General features: G+C 40.0%; 1 protein-coding gene across 18 annotated transcripts in view; it reads right to left on the bottom strand.

The window, feature by feature from the left end:
- MCTP1 (multiple C2 and transmembrane domain containing 1) overlaps positions 1–22,723 on the bottom strand; it is a 527,670-nt gene that overhangs the window by 11,092 nt on the left and 493,855 nt on the right. For 16 of the 18 annotated variants that reach the window (XM_072791100.1, XM_072791128.1, XM_072791109.1 and 13 more), the window contains 2 exons: positions 7,556–7,665; positions 3,401–3,510 (listed from right to left, as the gene is read on the bottom strand). The exons of the other annotated variants lie outside the window; for them this stretch is intronic. In XM_072791100.1, the coding sequence (XP_072647201.1) occupies positions 3,401–3,510; positions 7,556–7,665 (220 nt within the window). The remainder of the gene's footprint in view (positions 1–3,400; positions 3,511–7,555; positions 7,666–22,723) is intronic. 18 annotated transcript variants of the gene reach the window in all.

The raw sequence follows: 22,723 nt of genomic DNA, 5'->3' as shown, positions 1-22,723 counted from the left end.
ATCAAGAAATTTATGACAGAGTAGGCAAGAATACACAGTGGAGGAAGGACAGTCTCATAAATGGTGTTAGAAAACTGGACAACCACATGCAAAAGAATGAAACCAGACTATCTTATGTGCAAAAATTAACTCAAAATGGATTAGAGATTTGTATTTAAGACTGGAAGCCATAAAACTCCAAGAAGAAAATAAAGGCAGTAAGCTCCTTGACATCAGTCTTGGAAACATTTCAGATTTGACCCCAAGAAGCAAAATCAACAAAAGTAAAAATAAATCAGACTATATCCTACTAAAAAGCTTCTGCACAGCAAAGCAAACTACCAATAAAACAAAAAGGCAACCTATCGCATGGGAGAAGACATTTGCAAATCTTAACTCTGCTATGGGGCTAATAGCCAAAATATATCAAGAACTAATACAACTCAGTAGCAAAAACAAAAACACAATCCAATTAAAAAAATAGGCAAAGGAGAGGATCTAAATTGACATTTTTCCAAGTAAGACCTACAGATAGCCAACTAGTATGTGAAAAGATGCTCAATATCACTATCAGGGAAATGCAATTCAAAAACACCTTGAGATATCACCTCACAACTGTTAGAATGGCTATTACCAAAAAGACAAGGAATAACAAAGTGTTGGCAGGCATTTCTCCACAAGTGTGGAGAAACAGAAACCCTCATTCACTGTTGGTGGAAGTGTAAACTGCTGCACCACGGAATACAGTATGTATAGTCCTGAAAGAAAGAAAAGTGGTACTGCCCTACATTCCTGCAATTCTACTTCTGGACATTTATCCAAAGAAAACAAAAACACTAACTCAAGAAGATAAATACACCCTCCTGGCACATGTTCACTGCAGCCCTGTTTATATAATAGCCAAGACACGGAAACAACCTAAGTGTCCACTGACAGATGAATGGATAAAGGAAATATTGTCTATGTATATACAGTGGACTATTAACCATAAAAATTAAGGAAATTTTGCCATTTGCAACAATGGAGGTGGGCCTTGAAAGCATTATGCTAAGTGAAATGAGTCAAATAAATAAGCCAAACTCATAGATCCAGACTTCGCATTTTGTGTATGTTTAGTTACCCGAGGCAGCAAGTGGGAAGATGGGTGAAATGGGTGAAGGGATACAAATTTTCAGTTACTAAATAAGTGACAGGGATGTAATTTATAGCATGAGGACTACAGTTAACAATACTGTATTGCATATCTGAAAGTTGCTAAGAGAGTAGATCTTAAAAGTTCTCACCATGGGGGAAGAAAATGTTTCCGTTTCTACATCTCTGGCATTGAGATTTTCAGGAAGCAATTTTCCTTTTAAATTACACAAAATTTAAATTTAATGCTTGCAAAAGATGCTGTGATTGACTTACTTGGATCACTTTTGGAATAGAACAGCCAAGAACCATTACAGATGAGCCATATCTACCCATACTAAATTATTCAACAGTTAATCCTCTGCACTACCTGAAGAGCAAATGTGACTGAGGGGTACATATAGATGAAATTGGAGCTATTATAGAAACAAAAACTTTAATGAGATAGAGGTGTTGAAACAATATATAAAACCAGAAGCATCTATTCTACACATTGTATGATATAAGGTAGGATTTCAATGGGATAGGTCTACTCTTTGAAATTTATATTGCACTTAATATATGACCAAGCATATTCACATATGAAAAAATAAATTAACAGCTTTATATGAAGTCAACAGGCTCGTAAAGACTGGACCATAAGTTAGAACATCTTGGCTCTTCTTCAGGAAGCCAGCAGAATAAACATCTTTTGCATTCTTGATTTTGGTCCGTCTCCCCATGTGAGACCCATGTCTTAAATTTCTAGTTAATATTTCAGCAATCACATAGCACTGAAGAAATACTGTTCTTGTTTTATTTCTTTTGGTGAAACAAGAGGCCCGGGCACATTCTCTAAGAATTACATTTAAGACAGAGCCAGTGAGGCCACCCCAGGTTACAGAGCCAGATGTCTGCCATGGGTTCCAGTTTCTAAGAACGCTGGGGGAAAAAAACCCAGAAATTCATCAACTATCACAATGGAGACAGCAGATCTGACCCTAGGAAGGTTAGAGATAATAAAGTGGCACACCTATTGCCTTACCCCGAATTCCTTCAATAAAAAGCATCTGTTTTATACATCAAAAGAAGGAATGAAAGTTGAGGGTTTGAATGCACCGAGGGAAGAAATGCCTCCGTCCTTGTTTAACTAAACAAGTGAAAGTACTATCTTATTTGAAACTGTTCAAATTATAAGAAGGGAAAAAATAATCATTATTCCTCCCTCCCCGAGCTATAAAGGTAAGGGGAGTGATGATAAAGGGTAAGAGGGCTTACTCAGGACATGACAACATAGGCCAAAAAGAACAGAGAAATAGGAATCTTAAAACTGTAGGGTGTGGGGACCTCAGACCCCTCTGTCACTTTATTCACACATCTCTCTTAAAGTCTTAAAATAATAAAACATTCCTTCTGACCTTTTTGCTTTTAGTGTAAACATATGTTTTCTGGAATTAACACCCAGTTTGGTTCTTTGCATTTTGTGTATGTTTAGCAATCTTATGTGTGTGCAGGCCGGTGGTTAAGTAAAGAATCCTACTTCTAGCTGGTCTTGTATATATATGTATATCATTAATGTAGTTTTATAAATTAGTCCATCGTAGACACTGACCATTTTCTTCAAAGCACAAATTTTCTCAGATAAGGAAGAGGAACCCGAAAACAATGCAGAATGCTGAAACTATCACCTAAGTGGAATCTAGGGCCACAGGAACTGTTGGCATTGCAGCATTACTGCATTAAAAATTAGGACTGGAAAAATATCACCTTTAAAGTGGGTTTTTGCAGAAGCACTTTTGTTTAGTACACATAAAGCAGATTTCTTATTCCTAAGCAACCTGTCAGTGCCAAGGACCCTCTTCCTGCATCCTAAAGGTGACCTCTTAAATAGGCGGCCATATATAGTCCCATGTTTACGGACGCTTCTACAAGATAAAGTACCACAGCACAAAAGCATATTGTCCTAAATGCACCATACGGATCGAAATGCCTCTGTTTACGTATAAGTGGTAAAAATAAATCAGAATGATATCTAGACAAAGCTACACTTTGATATATGAAGAATCTGCACAACTACATGTTTACAGTATGATGGAGCCTATGGTGCCAGATAAGAAAAATGCATTTTGTAGGTAGACCTAAATCTTTATACTGTTGTGATTTTTAACTGACCTGTCTCTTTTCATCATGGAGTAGCTTCATGATCATAAATATAGGGAACTACTGACAGTATAACTCATCCCTTAAAAATAGTTCGTTCCTAGTATCTAAGACAGTTTAAAAAAAAAAAAAAAAAAAAGGCTTTACTTACCCCAGACAAGGACAATGTATCTCAGTGGAATGAAGTACAGGATGACTGTGAACACACAGAGGGCTACAATGGCCAGCCAGCTTAAGAATGGGACTGTCCAGTTGAAAGTACTGAATGAGAAAGTAACACGTCAGCAATCTGAGCACTTCATATACTCTTTTCAAACAAAGATTAAAATAAAGTGATTCTGACTCAGACTCTGGACGAGGGATCTAGTAAGACTGCATTTCTCTCTGGAATAGAAGGCAATTGTAGTAGCCTGTCAGAGGACACAGGTTAGTCAGTGTGCTGTTTCATGAAAGCAGGGCCCATGTGAAAGGTCTGGCTGCCAACCCTTCCAGATTGTCCCAGGGGACTTTATGGTCTGAAGTTGCACTAGTTGGGTGACTCCTTATGTGGCTCAAAAAAAAAAAATTTTTTTTAAATGTGTTTTTCTACCTCTTTGTGTGTATGTGTGTTTTTCTACTTCTAAAACTAGTAGCCAATCTTGTTTTCTCCAGATTTTCATAGAGGAGAATGCCCCTGGGCCTACCATTCATTCTTTTTTCAACTCACACTGGATTGCAGACACTGGAAATAAAATGTCAGCAATTGTCTGTAGAGTTAACGCTCACACTGTTGTGTAAATCCTCTCAGGTTTAGAATTCCTTTGAGGAATACTCACTTTTCACTTCAGTTATGTTTCAATGGATCTAGAAGTCAGGAAGGGGAACAGGGTAGTTAGCCTTGTAAAAATTCACCTGCCATCATTGCCTTTCCCAGAAATACAGAGATAATTAAGAAATAAAGTCAGTATGGACTACTATTCTCTCTGGGTTATTTCTGGCAAAGGAGAGCACGCGCAGTACATATGTTGGAAAGACTGTGAAAATGGAGTGTAAGCTGGCACAATGGGTCATAGCAGGGCCTGGCTGATGGGTCTGCAGTGTTCCCATACTGCTGATGATGGATAATGTAGAGGGTTGGGGAAGGCTGCAAGACTATGTGTTGACAGTGAGAAAACATCAGAACAAAGAGCCAAAAAAAGGGATCAATGAACAAAAATGGGGGAAGGGGTTACCAAAAAGACAGTACTAAGAAGATGGGAAGGAATGTAGTGGAACAACAAAAAAAAAGACAGAAAAGGTAAAAATAGGTGCCAAAAATCAGGGAAATGGGACATGAAAAGACTGTAATGATTTAGCAGCTTTTGTGTAGATAATCTGTAGTGAATCTCATAGTTTTTAAGAGAGAGAGAGAGAGAGTGGCAAAATAATAAAACAGAACCATTGCATGGAGTCATCAGTGTCGGGTATATAACCATGTCACCATGTGTGGGCGTACAGTTGGCTCAACAACCAGCCTCTCAGGAGCATCTAACACATACCACTGGGGGACCCTTCATCGTTTAATGAAAAAAGAGCAGAGGAAGTATGTGATCTGCATTCAAAGCCTAGATTCTCCTCTGTGACTTAAGATGAATCAACCTTTCTATGCCTCAACTTCCCACTTGAAAAGTGAGGACAACTTCTATTGTAACAAGAGGGACTGGTAGTGATGTTTATTGGACCAAAATGATGTTTTTAGAGCTAATCAACTCTAGGAGTCTATTGCAGTGACAAGGGCCACAAAGACACTTCAAGAAAATATGAAATTCCATGTGATATGGATATATGACTATTTTTAATGTTCTCTCATTTCCTGGTAACATATGTTATGTGCACCTGGGTGGGGCGGGGGGAGTTATCCAGGGCAGATTTTGATCCACTAAAGGATGATTAAGGGGTCTTCTTCCTATATTTCGCTTCAGCATAACACTTAGGAGTGAATATTTAGCTCTGTGGGCCAATAGCTTGCCTTTTGTGTCCATTTAAGGTCCAGTGTTTTCTAAACATGTGTTTTCTAGTAAAAGAGTCAAAATTAGATCAGTCTCATCTTGTTTTCAGTAACTCTTGGGGTCTGGCTTTCCTCTTTGTCTTTTTCCTCCCATGGCCAGAGTGAGCGCCCTGTTTAACTGTCACCTGTAAAGGATCATGCCTTCCTTCCCTCACTGACACCTGTGCTTCCCTTGCTTCTGCCCATTTGTGGAGAGAACAGAAGGCTGAGGGTCTGCTTGCTTTCCTGGGGCTCAGCTCAGAGCCATCCATCAACACTCCTCAGTGTGCAAGGGCACTGGCTCTTCAGTCAGAAAACCCTTTTTCTGGGCAGCTTCCCTGAAGGGCTCCCTGTGTTCTTCTTTCTCGTCTTGGAAGGATAAATGGCAAGGAATCCTTACCAGTGTAGCTAATGTCAGAAAAAAAAAAAAAAAAAAAAAGACTGCCCTTTTCTATTTCCACAGTGCATCATGAAAACTAAATCTAGACTATGATCTTCCCCCAAAAAAGATGCAATTCAAGAAAGTTCTGGAATGATTATTTAGTAACAAGATGTGGTAATTATAGAGGCTTTTCACTTGGTACTTAATGATTGCTTCTGAATCTGCTTTCTGGGTAGATGCATTTTATCTCATGTGACCCCAGGGGACTTTCTCCTTTTTAATATTCAAAAAAATTGTGCAGAAAAGATGGCTCATGTAAGACTCACTGGATCCTATGCAGGTTCTATACACCACCCTATACCTATACCTTTGTCTGTACCTGTTCTACAAAACTCAGTTCTTCCCAAGGCTGGTCCACAGCCAGGATCTGATCAGATACTTCAACTGGCTATGATGTTCTCCAGGCAAGCACCTGACGCCCCCTACCACCCGGAGTTAAAAAGAAACCTCCTCCCCGCAGGCATCAATTTGCCTGACCTCAGAGCTGACCCAGCACTTATGGTATAAATGGGATACTTCCATCAGGTATCAACACACAGCGTACCTCAGAGACAGGACAATACTCAAAAGGGAAATGCCCTATTTAGGACGTACACTATGCTCTAGTGGGCAGGGTGTGTGGAACAAAGGAACATTCTTAGAAATGTAAATAACATGGAAAGGAAGAATAAAAGAGATGTAGGAATCAGTCTTCCGAAGTCAGACACTGAAGCCTGCTATACACGTGGAGTGAGAGGGAGGCTGTTCTAACATGATATAAAAAAGTGGAAACTCAGCACCAATGCATATGTGGAAATGTATTTAAAAAGTATACAAAGTAAAATGCATTATTCCCTGAAACATGAAAAGCACTAGGTGAATGTCTCACACCTTTCGTTTTAATAATTTACTCCTTTCAAATGTGTATGTCCAAGGATTCAAATCTGCAGAACACTTTTGTGAATAATAATATAAATAAACAACAATGAGTTGATACGTGAAGCAAGGAATGTAGGCTTAACTGGATCTACAACACCCCTTCTTGAATGGACTGTAGGAAGCATTACACAGGCCAATTTTCACACTTTAGTAGTATGGGGCCATCATATATCTTTTTTTTTTTTTTTTGCCTTCATATATCTTAACTGATCGTCAATCCTTATAAAACCACTTTATTGAATTTATAGAGAGTTGTTTTTAAAAGTTCACTAGTAAATAAAATTCAAGTAAAATGCAAATAACCTAAAATTAAGACTAAATTCTTATATTAGGAACATTCTTACAGTCTTAATTTTACATTGGCTTTCAACAAAACTATTTTAGATTAGGAAAGGGAATGCTTTTTTTTAATTTTTAAAAGGGCATTAGTTTATTTCATCTGTAACTATGATCTCAACTATTTAAATACATAAATTTGAAAATATTTTTGCAGGGAGCTATATAAAATACTATTTAAAAAAATTTTTTAGAGCTCCTTGACAGTATAAGTCAACCAATAATAAAATGAAGATGTGTCTTGGTTACCTGAAATTCTCATCTAGCTTGGTTTATTTTTTTCCTATCACGATTTCATACTCCATTTAAGAACAAAGTCTTTCACTTGAAAATGTGCTAAAATTTAGGACGGTGTTATTTCTTCAAAGCTACAAGTAGGACTTCTTTCCAACCAATATGTTCTAAATTTCAGGAAGGAAATTGACAGAACTTTCATAAAACCAAAGACTGGCAGAAACAAAGTAAATAATGAAGAAACTGAGCAACAGATCACCCAGAAGGAGTATCCCCTGCCAAAAAGAATGTGGCATTTCACCCTCTGAAAAACAAACGGACACTCTGTCCCACAGAAGGCCAGGGCTCACATGTCAGCATCACTCACTCACTTCTTTATCCTTTCGCCAAAGGAAGCCACTTCATCTAGGATGTTCTGGACACTGATACAGACCTCCTGGATGGCATAGATTTTATTTATAAATCCCTTTTTTTCACTGTCCTAAAATACAATTAAGAAAAAAAGAGAGATTCTGTGTGAGTAAAGATATTCTTCAGTGCTTGAATTCTTTGAATTGTCCCTGTCACATTTTTAAACTTAAATAAACTTCGCCTCTGTAGTTACATACAAATGGATGATTAGAACCCTTGAAATTTTCAGAATATAAAGGGAGATGGAGGAGGAAGGGCCCCCAGCATCGTGGACCTATGTCAAAATAAAGGTGGTTGCAAAGCAGGAGACTCAGATTGTGTTGACATTGCCCTGATGAACAGAAACGTTTTAGCCAGCGTTGGGGCATGGGGAAGGATGTAAAGGTGTTAGGGAGAGGGCAAATCTCTGAATGACCAAATCTGGAAGACCTGTGAGCAATTAAAATGGGGCGAGGGAGCCGGTAGGAAAACAAGGTCAACTGACACTCATTAAGTAGACACTTCCTAAATAGTGGCTTAGGAAGACCAGATACAAGGTAAGCCTTGCCCACCTCCTAAGTGTAATAGTCACATACTTGACACAATAGCATACACTATTTTCGGGTTCTAACTAAACATTTTTCTCTCTTGGTAGTTAGTTCTTCATTTTAAAACTTGTCCTGGATTTTAAGCAAAGCTGGTGTGCTCCAGGGAATGGGTGGGTGGGATGGAGTATAAAGCACCCAGAGAATGGTGTGAGCCTGGGGGAAATGTGCACATTTTGTAATTTTAGACCTAGAGGAAGAAATAGTGGTGGCCTTTCACGATTGAAATTTCTGCTTAGTAGCCTGGCACCACAGGCACTTGCCTAGGCTGTTTGGTGGAGACCATCCAACCCTGATTCCATGACTCCATTCCTCCATGCCAGCTTGAATATCTATGGAAATGTAGATCCAATTTCATTACTTTAACTTCTTTTGAACACTTCCGCACTGTGCCAGAACACTTGAGACCTCATGTGGCAGTCAGTGCTTGCTGAAAGCAGCCAGAAAGCTAGAATAATAATGTCGTCATGTTGCACATTTACATACTGACTTTCACTTCAGAAAAGTCTAAAGCACTTTGCACTGTGAACATGGCTGGGCCTGGCATCCTGCCACCTGAGAAACTGAGGCCGAGTGAATGACAGGTGTATATGCAGCCTCCAAGAACACCAGTGGGACTGAAGACATGGAGGCCAGTTTCAAACACAATCTTTAGGTAGAAGTCACTCAGAGTCTTCATTTTAAATAGAAGTCCCATGGGAGATACTTGTCTACATTATTCATCTTGCTCATGCCAAGTTGGACCGTCAGACAATGAGGTAGATGAGAACATAAGGCTCAAAGTATACAGAACAGTTCTGTACTCTCAGGGTCCCCATTAGTCACCCTTCACTTGTCATTATAGACATGGATGCATCAATTTCTTGTCTTTTTTCCCTCCCTAGCAATAAAACAAAGTGCATTAATTTCACCTATGCAATCGTACACTTTAGGGGAAAAAAAAAGGGATATCCAGTGGCTGCTTCTGTTCTTTCCAAATTACAAAGCTGGTCTGTTCTAATCTCATGGCCTTCAGTGTTTTCTCTCTCGAGCACTGGTTAAATTCATTTACGTCTATGAAGGAAAGTACTCTTAACAAATATGTTTTCTACATACAGAATAAATCAAGCTGGAGTCGAAAACGGCTGGTTACACAATCAAAACTCATTGAAAATAATGCCTTATCAGTTTGAAAGGATCACGTGAAAAAATATTTTCACAATAGCAATAAAACCTAAAATCACACACACACAAAAAAAACCTATAATCACTTAGGCATAACCATAGTAAGAAATGTACATAATCAACATTAAGAAAATAGAGGTATGGTGTTTCTGCACCAGAATGCTGATTATTAAAAGGATGTATTCTTTTCTTCTGGTGAACATATAGGTTTAGTGCATTTTCAAGCAAATCCTAATTTGTTTGGAATGCAGTGAAATGGGGAGAATTTGATAAATTTGTTTGGAAGAATAAATTGAGTACCATAGCCAAGAAATTTTTGCAAAAGAGAAATAATGAGAAGGCATTTATTGTACCAGATATTTAAGTAATTAAAATATAAAAGAGGAACATTGAAAAAGAGATTGTTTATGATAAAGCACCATCACAAATCCACCATAGAGATGAAAATAGTATGATACTGGGTACTTGTATTAACTCTTTGCAGAAAATTATGTTAAATCCTACCTTAATAGGTTCTCAAATCTACTTGACATAGCCCAATTCTACCTCAGATCTACCTCACATACATAGCCCCAAAACATTCTAGATTAATTAAAGAGCAAAAAGCTAAAGGTGAATTATAAAAATAGAAGAAAATTTAGGTAGGTTATTTAGTGATCTTGGAATAGGAAATAACTTTTAAACATACAAGCAGTGAAGGAAGTCACGAAGGAAAAAAAATGGATAGCAGGAGTTACATATAAAAAACTCATGATGTCAAAAATCCTCATTTAAATTTATTTTTTTCCTCATTTAAATTTAAATTTAAAAGGGTGAGTGGGGAAAAAATCTGTAACAAATACGACAAATCAAGGGATGGGATTTCTGATATATTCAATTAATATCCGAAAGAACATCTCTGCAGTTTTGTTCATAACAACAACAACAACAAAAAAAAAATCACTGACACGTTGGGTGGAATTATGGTACATACAATGATAGACTATTATGAAATTGCAAAATATTTTTTTATGATTTTATTTATGTATTCATAGAGACACACACAGAGAGAGAGGCAGAGACACAGGCAGAGGGAGAAGCAGGCTCCATGCAGAGAGCCCAACATGGGACTCGATCCAGGGTCTCCAGGATCACACCCTGGGCTGCAGGCAGCGCTAAACTGCTGCGCCACCGGGGCTGCCCGCAAAATACTATTTAAAGAGAGTAATAACAAGAAAAATACTTATGATCTAACAGAAACTGGGATGGAGACAGGAGGCAGGGGGAAAACGTAAATGTGAGATAGAATATAATCCAAACGTTTTTTTGAACTGGGTAGGCTAGAGAAAAGATGAAGTGAAGGTGTCAAAATATTAAAGGTAATGAAAGTTTATTTTCTTCTTCATATCTTCCTATAATAATAATTCTTTGCAGTTAACATGTTTTACTTTTGTAACCAGACTATTTCCCTGAATTTCTCCAATATCATCAACTGAAGGAACATGAGTAGAAGAAATTAAGGAATTGGCACTCGTTGATCATATTAGGTTGATCATATTAGGTGGTTTGTCTGTTTTTTTCTTAATGTATTTTTTGTATTTTTATACCTATCTAAATTTTTTTTCAGAAAGTAGCAGAATATAAACAGATACGCATTGAGCTTTATAACATGCGTTTCACATGCTCTTTTGGTCTTCACGATCATCCTACAACATAGTTATTTTTTTGCACTCTACAGAAGAAGAAACGGAGGATCCGAGAAAAGTGACAGCTTAGATTAGGACTATGACAGGCCAACTCCAGACCCTATTCTCTCCATAACATACCATGTTACCTTATCATCCTACCCAGGAAGCTTTTCATTCCCACCCAGAATCCCTGTGTGATCAACAAAAACAAAAGACTTGAAAACATTCAGAAACTTACATTGTAGCCACCACAATCAGCAAGATAATAAAATTTGAAAACTTGATTCAACAGGAGGAAGTGAAAGATGTGTTAGAAACCACCAGATGTAATGTCAATAATGCAGTGTGCGAATATTAAATACAGGATCTTCTTAAGATGTGTCACTGACGGCATCTACAAGAACTATTTTTAGTAGAGACTTTAAAAACAATGTGCTGATGTAGGATTACTAGCTGAGGAATTTTTAAAATTTGCTAACTCCTAATTTTCTATTTCTTTTGTATTCCCACTCCATTACCCAGCCCCTCACCCCCAAACACCAAAAACCAAAATAAGATGGTCTGTAATGTTGACAAAGTTTTGAAAAGCAAATGCTTGGGGATAAAATTTTTATTTTAAAATCTCTTTCATCAAATCCTATATTCCTCCACTGTGGTCCCCAACCAATGAAGTAATTACTCTTTATATACAGTATACGACCCAAAACTGCAATGGGTAATGGAATTGCTCTGTGTTGCATTCCAATATTTCACACTTTTTTCACTAATGTTCAATACTTTATTAGTAGAGAATAAATTGGTACATTTCTTTTATTGTCGTTTTTGCTTTCCTTTATAAACCAGCTTGGATGAAAGAAATATCATAGGGTAGTTAATCATCCAAAGGCTTCGTAGTGACACTGGTTGGTTGGTTTTTTTTTTTTTTTAATGCATTATTAAGGTTTCTTTTGAAGATGTAAAAAAAAAAATTTACCCATAAAAAAGAGCTATAACTGTAAATCTAAGAACATGTGAGATTTATATCATACAACTTTTTCTAATGGCTCTAATATAATTTTTAAAAATCTTATTATATTTTAAATAGTCCACAAAACATCAATAACTGCAAACTTGAAATACAGTGATTCTTTCCTATTCACCTATTTTACGATCACATATCACAACAGAAAATTAACTAGATTTTTCCAAAGAAGTATCTACTTCCTAGCTTTGATATATTTAGGAAAATCTAAAGATCTAAAGAATCAATAGGAGTACCTTACATATTTAGAGCATCGTCCATTGACTGTCAAACCAAAATAACAAGTGCCCTATTCATTGGACCTGTTCTGAATGGGAACAAAAACCCAAAGTGATAGGTGTCAGGGGGTGCGTATTGTGTGGCTGGGTTCCTCATGCATCCAGCTGCATCCCGCCCTGGTCTGTGAATGGTATTTAGGGGCCCTGCCAAAGTAGTCACTGTCAGCCCCATTCACATGATAGAAAACAGATCTGTTGGACACCTATATTGTTTTGATCACAACAAATATGTAATATATGTTCCTTCCACATATTTGTTCTAAAATTAATATTATTTCAGTTACTTTCTAGAGTGAGAGAATATCTTAAGAGTGCAAGAAAGAAAGAAAGAAAGAAAGAAAAGAATGGAAAAAAGAAAAGAATTGCAAGGAAGCAGCTGTTGACTCTTATGCCAGGAGAAGCATAAAATGAAAGTGACCAAGCAAACCAGGGCATACGATCACCTTACCTATTATTTCCTAGAGGAAGCATTCAGGTTTTCCACCCCAAAGAGCTAATCTTGATTACAATTTTGCTTTTCCTTTAAGGTCTTGATATGTAACCTCTGGCAAAGTGTAAGCACTAAGATTGATACTTGCTATGAGACATAATTGTTATAGTTTACTATTGACTATAGCTCTTCTGTGAGCAAATATAGTCTCACATAGCACAGTGTACAATTGTGTTTGGAATATGTCTAGGTTGCCTGTGATTTATTTTTTATGCTAAAGATGGCTTTGGTGCACAACTTGCTTGGTTCATTCACTAAAATGCCCTGCAAAATGAACTCCTCTCAGAGCTATACTTCTAACCTAGGGAAAATATATTCGATATGAGCTAGAGATTGAATAAAGGCACACAAAGTGGCGAAATATTTTCTCTGTGTCAGTATTCCTTTATTTTTTTTCAGACAGAGAAAAACTACGTTTCAGCCCCAAATCTAGAATACTGAAATTCTCACAGCACCTTGGCAAGTCACAGAGACCCTTGACCATTGAATCGTATCTCCGGGTCTTACTCGGTTCTTGTTCTATCAGATTTTACCCAGGTTACTTAAGGCCTTGGTTCTTCTCATATTAACCTTAATAATAAGAACCCTCCATTGAGACATTAAAGGATTCTGAGAGAGAAAAAATAAATAAATAAAATAAATAAAAATAAAAAATAAAGGATTCTGAGATAATACTTGAGGTTAAGGGGACAGATGTATACCAGTTAAGACAGAGTATTTTTCTCTTAAAAAGTAAAACAGTTCTCTAAAACATTTACGTTTCAGAGTTATAAAGAGGTCTAAATTAAATAAGACACAGAGAGCTCTTAGTACAATGCCTGGTACAAAGAAACTGTCTATAATTATTAGTGGTGATAATGATAATAATAAAATTATGGGCACAGTTTCTTATTTAAGAGGATTCACGTTATTTTTATCTATTTTTGCTTCTATTAAAAACAAAACTTTGAAATATTAGAATTCTCCCCAATATGCAGCCCTTTTATGCATGTTTAGTTTTGCCCCAGACGACTTAGTGTTAACTTGTCAAATTTCATTTTTGAAAACGATCGGAGATTCTTTATAATGTTATACTGAGAAGATCTTTCTCCCCCACCCCCTCCTTCTGCTGACTCGGCACATGTTTTTCTGCAGAATGAGCATTTACCTGGTCTTGATTTTTTTTTGCTTCCTCTCTTGCAAGGTAGTCCTGTGCTTTTCAGGATTCGTTTTCTACAGGGCAATTTTTAATCGCATTTAGTTGTGCCTTGCCGTGGTAGCTTAATGTTATGCATTTTGCATGAAACTGTAAAAGTGACTGCAAAGTAACAGACATTTGGAGAGAAATGGCCTCCAGGCTAGGCAATGTCAACAACAGGCATTTTAAAAATGGCTACTGGCACTCCTAGGAATTCTGATGAAAGCCAGGAAGGAAAGTAAAAAGAGGGAAGAAAGAGACGAGATAGGGGGGGATAAATAATGGAAGAAAAAGGAGAGAGAGAGAGAGAGAGAGAGAGAGAGAGAAGGAGATTGAGGGCAAGAGGAAGAAGAGGAGGGACTCAGAGATACTCTGAAACCAGAAGGCAGCTGGAGCAAGGGGAACAATAGCTCCTGGGGGTGGGGGTGGGGGGGTTGGGGGGATATGAAGAAAGGAAGGGAAAGGTCTCTGATCGCAAACACAAATGACACAAAACCCAAGCACATACACAACTGTCGGCTGTCTTAACTCCCAATTATTCAAAAATAATCATTTGTAGACGCCTGTAAAGAAATGTTTCAATTCCATTCAATGCGAATGTAAATAAACCTTACAGAAAGCCCCAGGGCAGGTGTGGGCAGGTGCACTAGGGTACCTGTGGTCAGGAGGGGCAGCTGCCCGGAGCCAACCCCACATCAGCAGGCCCTAAGGGCCCTGCAAATCTCCCTCTTCCTAATGATTTAAGAAAATTCCTTATAACTGTCCTGCTAGTGCTTGAAAGCTCTTAAAAGATTAGGACTATATATCAGTATCAAAACCTTTGGCTTAATCTCCTTGCCAGCAGGCAGGAAGTGCACTTTCCAGAGAGTGGCTTTATAGATTATCCCATCTCAGGCTTTGGTCCCGTGGGAAGTTCTGCTTTCAGATGGCTTCCCAAGCGAAAGGGCCAGAAGGCCTGGCTCCAGGCTAACCTTGATAGAAGCCACATCAGAGGCAGCGAGGTTGCTGTTCCCAAGTAACCCGACGGGGAAAATAGGTGACAAAGGATACTTTCACCCGGGACAGTACAACACAAGTTTCGAGATAAAAATTTGTAGGCCTCACAGGGTTTTCTGTAAAGTCAAAACCAACAGATTGTGGAAAGGTCTTGAAACTGTGACCACATGCTCAGGATTACAGCGGACCAAGCCCTGTCCTTAGACCTCATGAAAAACAAAAACATCAAACAAAAAACCCCCAGAAAAGATGGTCAAATAAAATGTGTCCTAAAATCACCTCTGGTTCGGAACTAGCCATTTTTACAGAGAGGATAAGGGCTGTGAAATAGCTTCTGCCCCTCGGAGCCATTTGAAAGCTGATGCAAGGGCCTGGCTGGTGGATGGCACTGCTGCTCTTTCACTGGTTCATGGTTGGAGCTTAAGTGGCAACAGGGAACAGAAGCACCCTGCTTGCTTCTGAATCCAAACAGCAAATGCTAGGCTACTTTGTCTTGACCCTCACTTGTTTTGAAAAAGTTGGGTATATGTGCGTGTGTTTTAAAAAAAAAAAATCTCTTTTCAAATCGTTTATTTTCAAATGTGCGCTTAAATACGGTTGGAATTCAAATGCAGAGATGAGAGGGCTGCTGAGAATTTAGAGAAGGCTGTGAGCTCTCTTTCGTTTACGTGCCCCTAATCTGATTTAGAAGATCAGACTTCTGACTGACTGGCTCCACTGCTAAGCCTGGTTCAAATCTGCCTCCAGTATTTCCTTAGCTCTGTGGTTCTGAGCAATTTCCTTACCTTCATCTGTAAAATGGGGGTAATGATGGAACCTACTGTAGTGATGGTTGTAGAATTAAATGAATTTAATCCATTTAAAGCACTACTAATATCTGGAACATAGGAAGCGCCCAATACATATTAGTCATTAACTTGTTAACAATTTGAGGGGCATGTGGGTGGCTCAGTTGGTTAAAACATCTGCCTTCAGCTCAGGTCCTAATCTCAGGGGCCTGGGAGAGAGCCCCACATCGGATTCCTTGTTCAGCGGGGAGTCTGCTTCTGCCCCCTTTCCCTCCTCCCCACTCGTGCGTGCTCTCTCTCTCAAATAAATAGAAATCTTAAAAAAAAAAAAAAAGTGTGAAGATTCTGACAAAATACTGTAAGACTAAAAAAAAAATACTGTAAGACTTTCAAATGTTAAATTGTATTAAATCTTAATAAGGATGGGGACGCCTGGGTTGCTCAGTGGTTGAGCATCTACCTTCGGCCCAGGGCATGATCCCGGGCCTCCGGGATCGAGTCCCCACATCGGGCTCCCTGCATGGAGCCTGCTTCTCCCTCTGCCTGTGTCTCTGCCTCTCTCTCTCTCTCTCCGTGTCTCTCATGAATAAATAAAGAAAATCTTTAAAAAAAAATCTTAATAAAGATGAATCTTCTCACTTCTTATTTATATCTCCTGTGTTTGTACAAATCACCTAATATAACCATAGATTATCTTAAATGTCTCACCCTGCAGTGTCCTCATGACAGTCACCAGAGGATGATGGGTACTACTGTTCTCATTCCCTCTGTCAGGAAACCTAAAGCCAGTTGCCTAACATCCCAGCTCAAACCTCTATCTGAATCTGTGCTCACTTTCCTCTGGGACCTCCAAGCCATATCTGTTCTCATCAAAGATACTGGATTTTTTTTTTCTTGTTTATTTATGAGAGAGAGAGAGAGAGAGAGAGAGAGAGAGGCAGAGACACAGGCAGAAGGAGAAGCAGGCTCCACGCAGGGAGCCCGATGTGGGACTCGATCCTGAGCCCCCCAGGATCTCACCCCGGGGCTGAAGGCAGCACTAAACCGCTGAGCCACCCGGGCTGCCCAAAGATACTGGATTTGAAAAATTAGCAGAAAGTTAAGCAGTTTCCTGTATTTCTCACCCACTGAAAGCTGTGTATCCTCCGAAGGCCAAAGCCAGTCATAGTCATGCAGGACACATGTGATTCTTATCTGTCCATGTTTATGCAGGTAAGACTTTCCTTAGAACCAGTGACTGGTTCTTCAACAAACCTCATGGCTCAATCAGGGTCAGAATTTATTACTTCATCTTAAATAGCACAAGCTTTTGTTGCTCATCTACCTACTAGTACAGCTCCTAATAATAATTTAAAAATTCCTTTTATTATATATACAAAAAGGCATATCCATCAAAGTGTGGAAGTAACAAAGATTTTTTTTCTGGAATAGATTTTTCCTTAAAGTATTTTTTAAAATAATTATTTATTTATTTATAATAGACATAGAGTGAGAGAGAGAGAGAGGCAGAGTGTGTCACAGGCAGAGGGAGAAGCAGGCTCCATGCCGGGAGCCCGATGTGGGACTCGATCCTGGGACTCCAGGATCGCGCCCTGGGCCAAAGGCAGGCGCTAAACCGCTGAGCCACCCAGGGATCCCCTTAAAGTATTTTTTTTTTAAGATTTTTATTTATTTATTTGACAGCGAGATAGCAAGAGATACAAGCAGGGGGAGCTGCTGCAGAAGAAGAGGGATAAGCAGGGAGCCCAACAAGGGGCTTGATCCCAGGACTCCGGGATCATGACCCAAGCCAAAGGCAGATGCTTAACGGACTGAACCACCCAGGCACCTCTCTTGAATAGATGCGTTATGAAAATACTCCTTTACCTTTAGGTAGGACTTTATGGTTTACTACGCATTTTAAATTGATCTTCTCACTTGGATGGTAGGGGTAAGTGAATCCCCCATTTTACAGATAAGCAAACTGAGGCTTGGAGAAGTCAAAATCTCATAACTAGTTAAAAAGAGTTCCTAGGACTTTAACCCATGCCTCCTGAGTGAAATTGGGCTCTTTTCAGGTCACTGTCAAGAAGCCATCAAGTCACATATGGTATTTCTTCACTACACTGTTTTAGATATTTAAACTTGGCTCTTCCCAAAAACTAATCTTGACTTATAATCAAATTGTGTGAGAAAAGAATTATATTAGTATTATAAAAACAATGCTCTTTGTGACATCTCCAAAACCAAGTAAGGATTACTTTGTGAAATCCGGAGGCTATTTTTCTTTACAAATATTTTACAAGACAAACTTGTACCTTTCTAAAAAACCACATCTGTTGTAAATTACACCCTTACAGAAAGAGAGAGAATCGCCATCCTTTCTTTCCCATCTGAGCTTAAAAGAGATTTGTTGACATACTCGAAGGCCAGCATAGACAAAACAGCACAGGAAAGAGGAGGCGGTCAGCAGGACCAGGGCTCGGCTTTGCTTAAACTAATTCCACATGCCCCATGAACCATTAGCTGTTTTTTATTTCCTGCTCTAAAGATCTGTAGTGAAAATAATCTGGGGTAGGGAAAAGCTGCACTTATTATTTTTTTCCCCCAACAAGATGCTGTGTTAGCAAATAGAACATATGAGCCACCTTCAGCAAACCAAGGTCTTTAATAATCCATTTTTCAAACACTACTGGTATTTCCTTTCCAAACAAAGATAGACTGTAACTGGAATCAATTTCATTATTTGTATGGTACAATTGCCAAGTTTCTGTAAATAATAGCCATTTAAATACTAGATAATATTTTTTATATGAATCCGACAACAGTTTTATTGCTACTTAATTTCCATGATTTGTTTGTTTGCTGTAAGTTATCAGTGTTCTGAGAGCATGATGTTTGGGGATAAGGAGAAGTCTTAAGAACGGCTCAGGGAAAAAGTAATTGTCAGAGTCCTGTTCAAATACTTGGTTCAACCAAACAGGGGAAATTCAAATTAGGAAAAAACAATTTTCTCTACCATTTGGGGCTTATCTCCCTCAGTTTCCCTATAAAGTGCATAGTATAACATCACCCACCATTTTCAGACCTTGGGATAATATAGGAAATCAAGGACAAGACTGAGAACAATTCACTCGTCCCAACTAGGAAGATAACGGGACTCTTCAATGAAATTCGATGAAACAGAGGTGCTGGTACAAATAAAGGCCTGGTGAATTTGAAGGGAACTGGGCCATCTTTCTCTATTGATGCCATATGTAGCACATACCTGAATAACAACTTCATGCTCTATGGGATGCTGCTGATATATGGGGTGGGCCTATCCCCTAAGCCCCTTCCGTCCTACAGACTAAATCAATAAAACAGGCTTATTCTGAGGTCAACTTGGAAGAAAATACCAAACGTCCACTTTAGTGGGCGGATGGCAATATTTTTATTTACTTACTTGTGTAGATCATGGTGTGCCTTTCGATTCATTTAGGGAGGAGGGGAAGGGAGTAGGAAAGGAAGAAAAACTTGGAAATCAATTTGAAAAAAATCTTTCAAATTCTTTCACTGGGGATGGCCATGGGTTTAACTGAATAAAATAAGAGCTTCAGAAATAGTTTACATATCTGCATTTACATCTTGTGCATTTATGGGCATGGACTGAAGCTCTGGGCAGGGATTGAAGCTATGATGTACTTTCCTGGGCTGGGCCTAATCAGACAGATTGGGGGCTTGATCCTATTGTACCTTTTACAGCCTTATGATTTTAAGTATAAGTTAACCTCTCAGACGCTTAGTTTTCCCAACAGTGAAATGGAGATACTGTCTCTCCCCAATACGGTGATGTCAGAACAAAATGAAATCATGTATGTAAAGCAACTGGCAAATTAGTAGGCATTAAAAAAAATGTATGTTTTCTTTTCCCTAATAATTGTATAGTAATCGTAATTGTCTCTCTTGCCAAAGGGTAACGCTTTCCTTTTTTTACTTAATATTTTTTCTCTTTTACTTCTATTCCTTTCTTTTTCGTGGATTTTGTATTTAGAAGTCTGATTATCATTCATTCGCATCACCTCGCCATTTGAGCAAGGCTCAGCTTAGCCAAATCTCAGTCCATTCTTTTTATTAATTTTTACAATAAACACTCACCGAAGGCCACCTACATATCAGACACTACTCCAGGCTTGGGGGACATCACGACACAAATAAGTAAACAAAAAAGTAGCAGAAAATGAGAAGTGCGATGAAGAGTCTCAGAAGAGGTGTGTGGGCCAGAGAGTGACCTGATGGTCAGGGAGGGGCGCTCTGAGGTTGAACCTAGGGGCTGAGAACTGAAAACAGAAACTACTGGAGACCTTTCACACAAATGAATGTATTGGAAGAAGTAAGAATCAGTGACAAAAAAAAAAAAAAAAAAAAGAATCAGTGACAGACATTAACAATGCAGGAAGCCACCACCAGAGGAGGGGATGTTACTGGGGCCCAGATGCTAGACCACAAAGACTGCTGGTGGCAGGAGCTGGAGCCATGGACAGGGCTTCTTGGCAGTATTTGTGACTATGGAGCAGAGGCTGCCTCTGTCCAGTGGGGCACTGAACCACTGAGGGGAGCTAGCACCCAGTTACCAGAATAAAGAGTGGGAATTTTTTTTAAAAAAATTTTTGAGTGGGAATTTTACTTTAAGTGTGATAGGGGAATAACATGATCTAACTGACATTTTTAAAAGACCACTGAAGCAAAAGATACTGCAGAAGAAAAGAGAAGATTATTGTAGTAACTGACAAGAGATGATAGCTTAGCCCACACCGGACATAGGCAGAATGTTTTCTAAGGAAATTCACCATAGGGATCCCTGGGTGGCGCAGCGGTTTGGCGCCTGCCTTTGGCCCAGGGCGCGATCCTGGAGACCCAGGATCGAATCCCACGTCGGGCTCCCGGTGCATGGAGCCTGCTTTTCCCTCTGCCTGTGCCTCTGCCTCTCTCTCTCTCTCTCTCTCTCTCTGTGACTATCATAAATAAATTAAAAAAAAATTAAAAAAAAAAAAAAAAGGAAATTCATCATAGACAAGTGACCTTGTCCTTACCTCCCAGACACAAAGAACTGCCTCCATTTTTGGCTTGAACGACTGGGTAAACGATTGCTGGTTTCACTGAGCTACAGAAGAGCAGAGGACGAACAAGTGTGGGCAAAGAGTAGATGAAGAGCTGCATTAGGGTCATGAAAAAGTATGAGCTGCCTATTGGACATACAGGAGGTGACATCAGTCAGTGGGCGGATTGATGAGTCAGGGCTGGAGATACAGATGTGAAAGCCCCTGGCATTTGGAAGGTCCTCCAAGGCACGCGACTGGAAGGGATCACCCGGGGTAGGACCATGGGCGAGAGGAGGCCAGAGCAGAGCACAAAACTTAGCAGTGGAGAGGATGAGGGGGAGCCAGCTAAGGATGCTGGAGAAGACGGAGGTGAAAGAAAAATGAGGAAGAGGCACTGCGGACGTCAAAAGGAAAGTGTCTTAAGGAGGAGGGAGGGTAGCCTCTCTGAAATTCTGCTGTGAGGTCAAGTCGTGCCAGTGGGCTTGCTGAGTGCTGCTCACGGACAAGGGCATTGCAGGGCCCTGGTGGGGACAGAAACTGTGGACGTGCGAGCAGAGAACTTCAGGGCCCACTGGATGCATTGCCCGCAGCCCCCCTCACAGAGCATAGCTGTAAAGGATGCGGAAAATGGGAAGGGTGGAGAGCAGAGGCGGGAGATCAGAAGAGGGGACTGTTGAGTCAACCGTGGAAAGCAGCCTGACTCCTCGAGAACGATCTGCACTTTGGCCAAATCCCCGGGCGTATGCGTGATGAAGCTGGAGAAGGGCCACATCCAGTGTGTCCACTCGCTCTTGGAATGATCTAGGGCGGAGGAGAAAGGGATGGGGCCGGCAGGAGCACTGACCCGCAGGGGCCATGTGTTCGGGGGGCGTGAGTTGGAGTCTGGGAAGTGGAGGGAAGAAGCAGGGCACCCCCTCCATCCCCCCTTCCCCACCCCCCCTCAGGGACCTCAGGAAAGGCAGCAGAGCAGAGCAGAGGAAGGAGGCCTTAGCTGGGGCAGCAGGAAGGCAGAGGGTGGGCAAGGGCCTGACGGCCTGTCTTCTCGATCGTTCACTGCGAGCGAGCAGGGGCCGGGGCTGATGGAGCCAAAGCAGGTGTGAAACTGTCTTAGCCCTGGAAACACGCCGTCCAAGTTCCCGGGGCTGTTCACAGGCCTGCGACGGTGATTTATAGGAGCTCTGCACTGTCCTACTTGCTATTGATTTTGCATTTCATTCTCTTTCACTGCCTTAATAAAATTAGGAATTTTCCCAGCTTGCCTAGCCAGTCTTTTATTTAGCCCCTTTTTATAAAGCTTAAAAGGATGTCACATAACTTACTGTTAACATGTCTTAGCCAGAATTGTGTTTAACGGGCATGAGGTGTTCCTCAGGAAAAAGAGAGAGAGAGAAAGAGAGAGAGAGAGACCCTTCTGTTGGACAAAGACCACCTCTCCTGGCTCTGCTCCAGCAGACCCAGGGACCCAGCCTGCACCTGCGCCAAAAGCTGGCACCTGAGAGCAAGAGCATATTGTGGTTTCTTTCTCACCCGTTCCTGCTTCTTATTCCAGGCTCCTTTGATTTCTAAGGGAGACCAAAGATGGTTCTTGGCTAAGTAACTGGATAAGCAATCTAGAAACAATCTAGAGCGTAGCCAGGTCACAGGTAATTGAGGTTTGTTTCATTATGCTGGAATGGTGCAGGAAACGAATTTTTTTTTTAAGATTTTAAAAATTTATTTATTCATAGAGAGGGAGAGAGAGAGGTAGAGACCCAGGCAGAGGGAGAAGCAGGCTCCATGCAGGGAGCCCGACGTGGGACTTGATCCCAGGTCTCTAGGATCAGGCCCTGGGCTGAGGGAGCACTAAACTGAGCTACTGGGGCTGCCCTGGAAATTAGTTTCTTATACTGTCTGTTATATGGTC

This window comes from Canis lupus, chromosome 2 (genome assembly GCF_048164855.1).
Source record: "Canis lupus baileyi chromosome 2, mCanLup2.hap1, whole genome shotgun sequence".
Lineage (NCBI taxonomy): Eukaryota > Metazoa > Chordata > Mammalia > Carnivora > Canidae > Canis > Canis lupus.
Note: the sequence above shows the minus strand (reverse complement) of the source record. Positions and strands in the feature narration are given on the sequence as shown.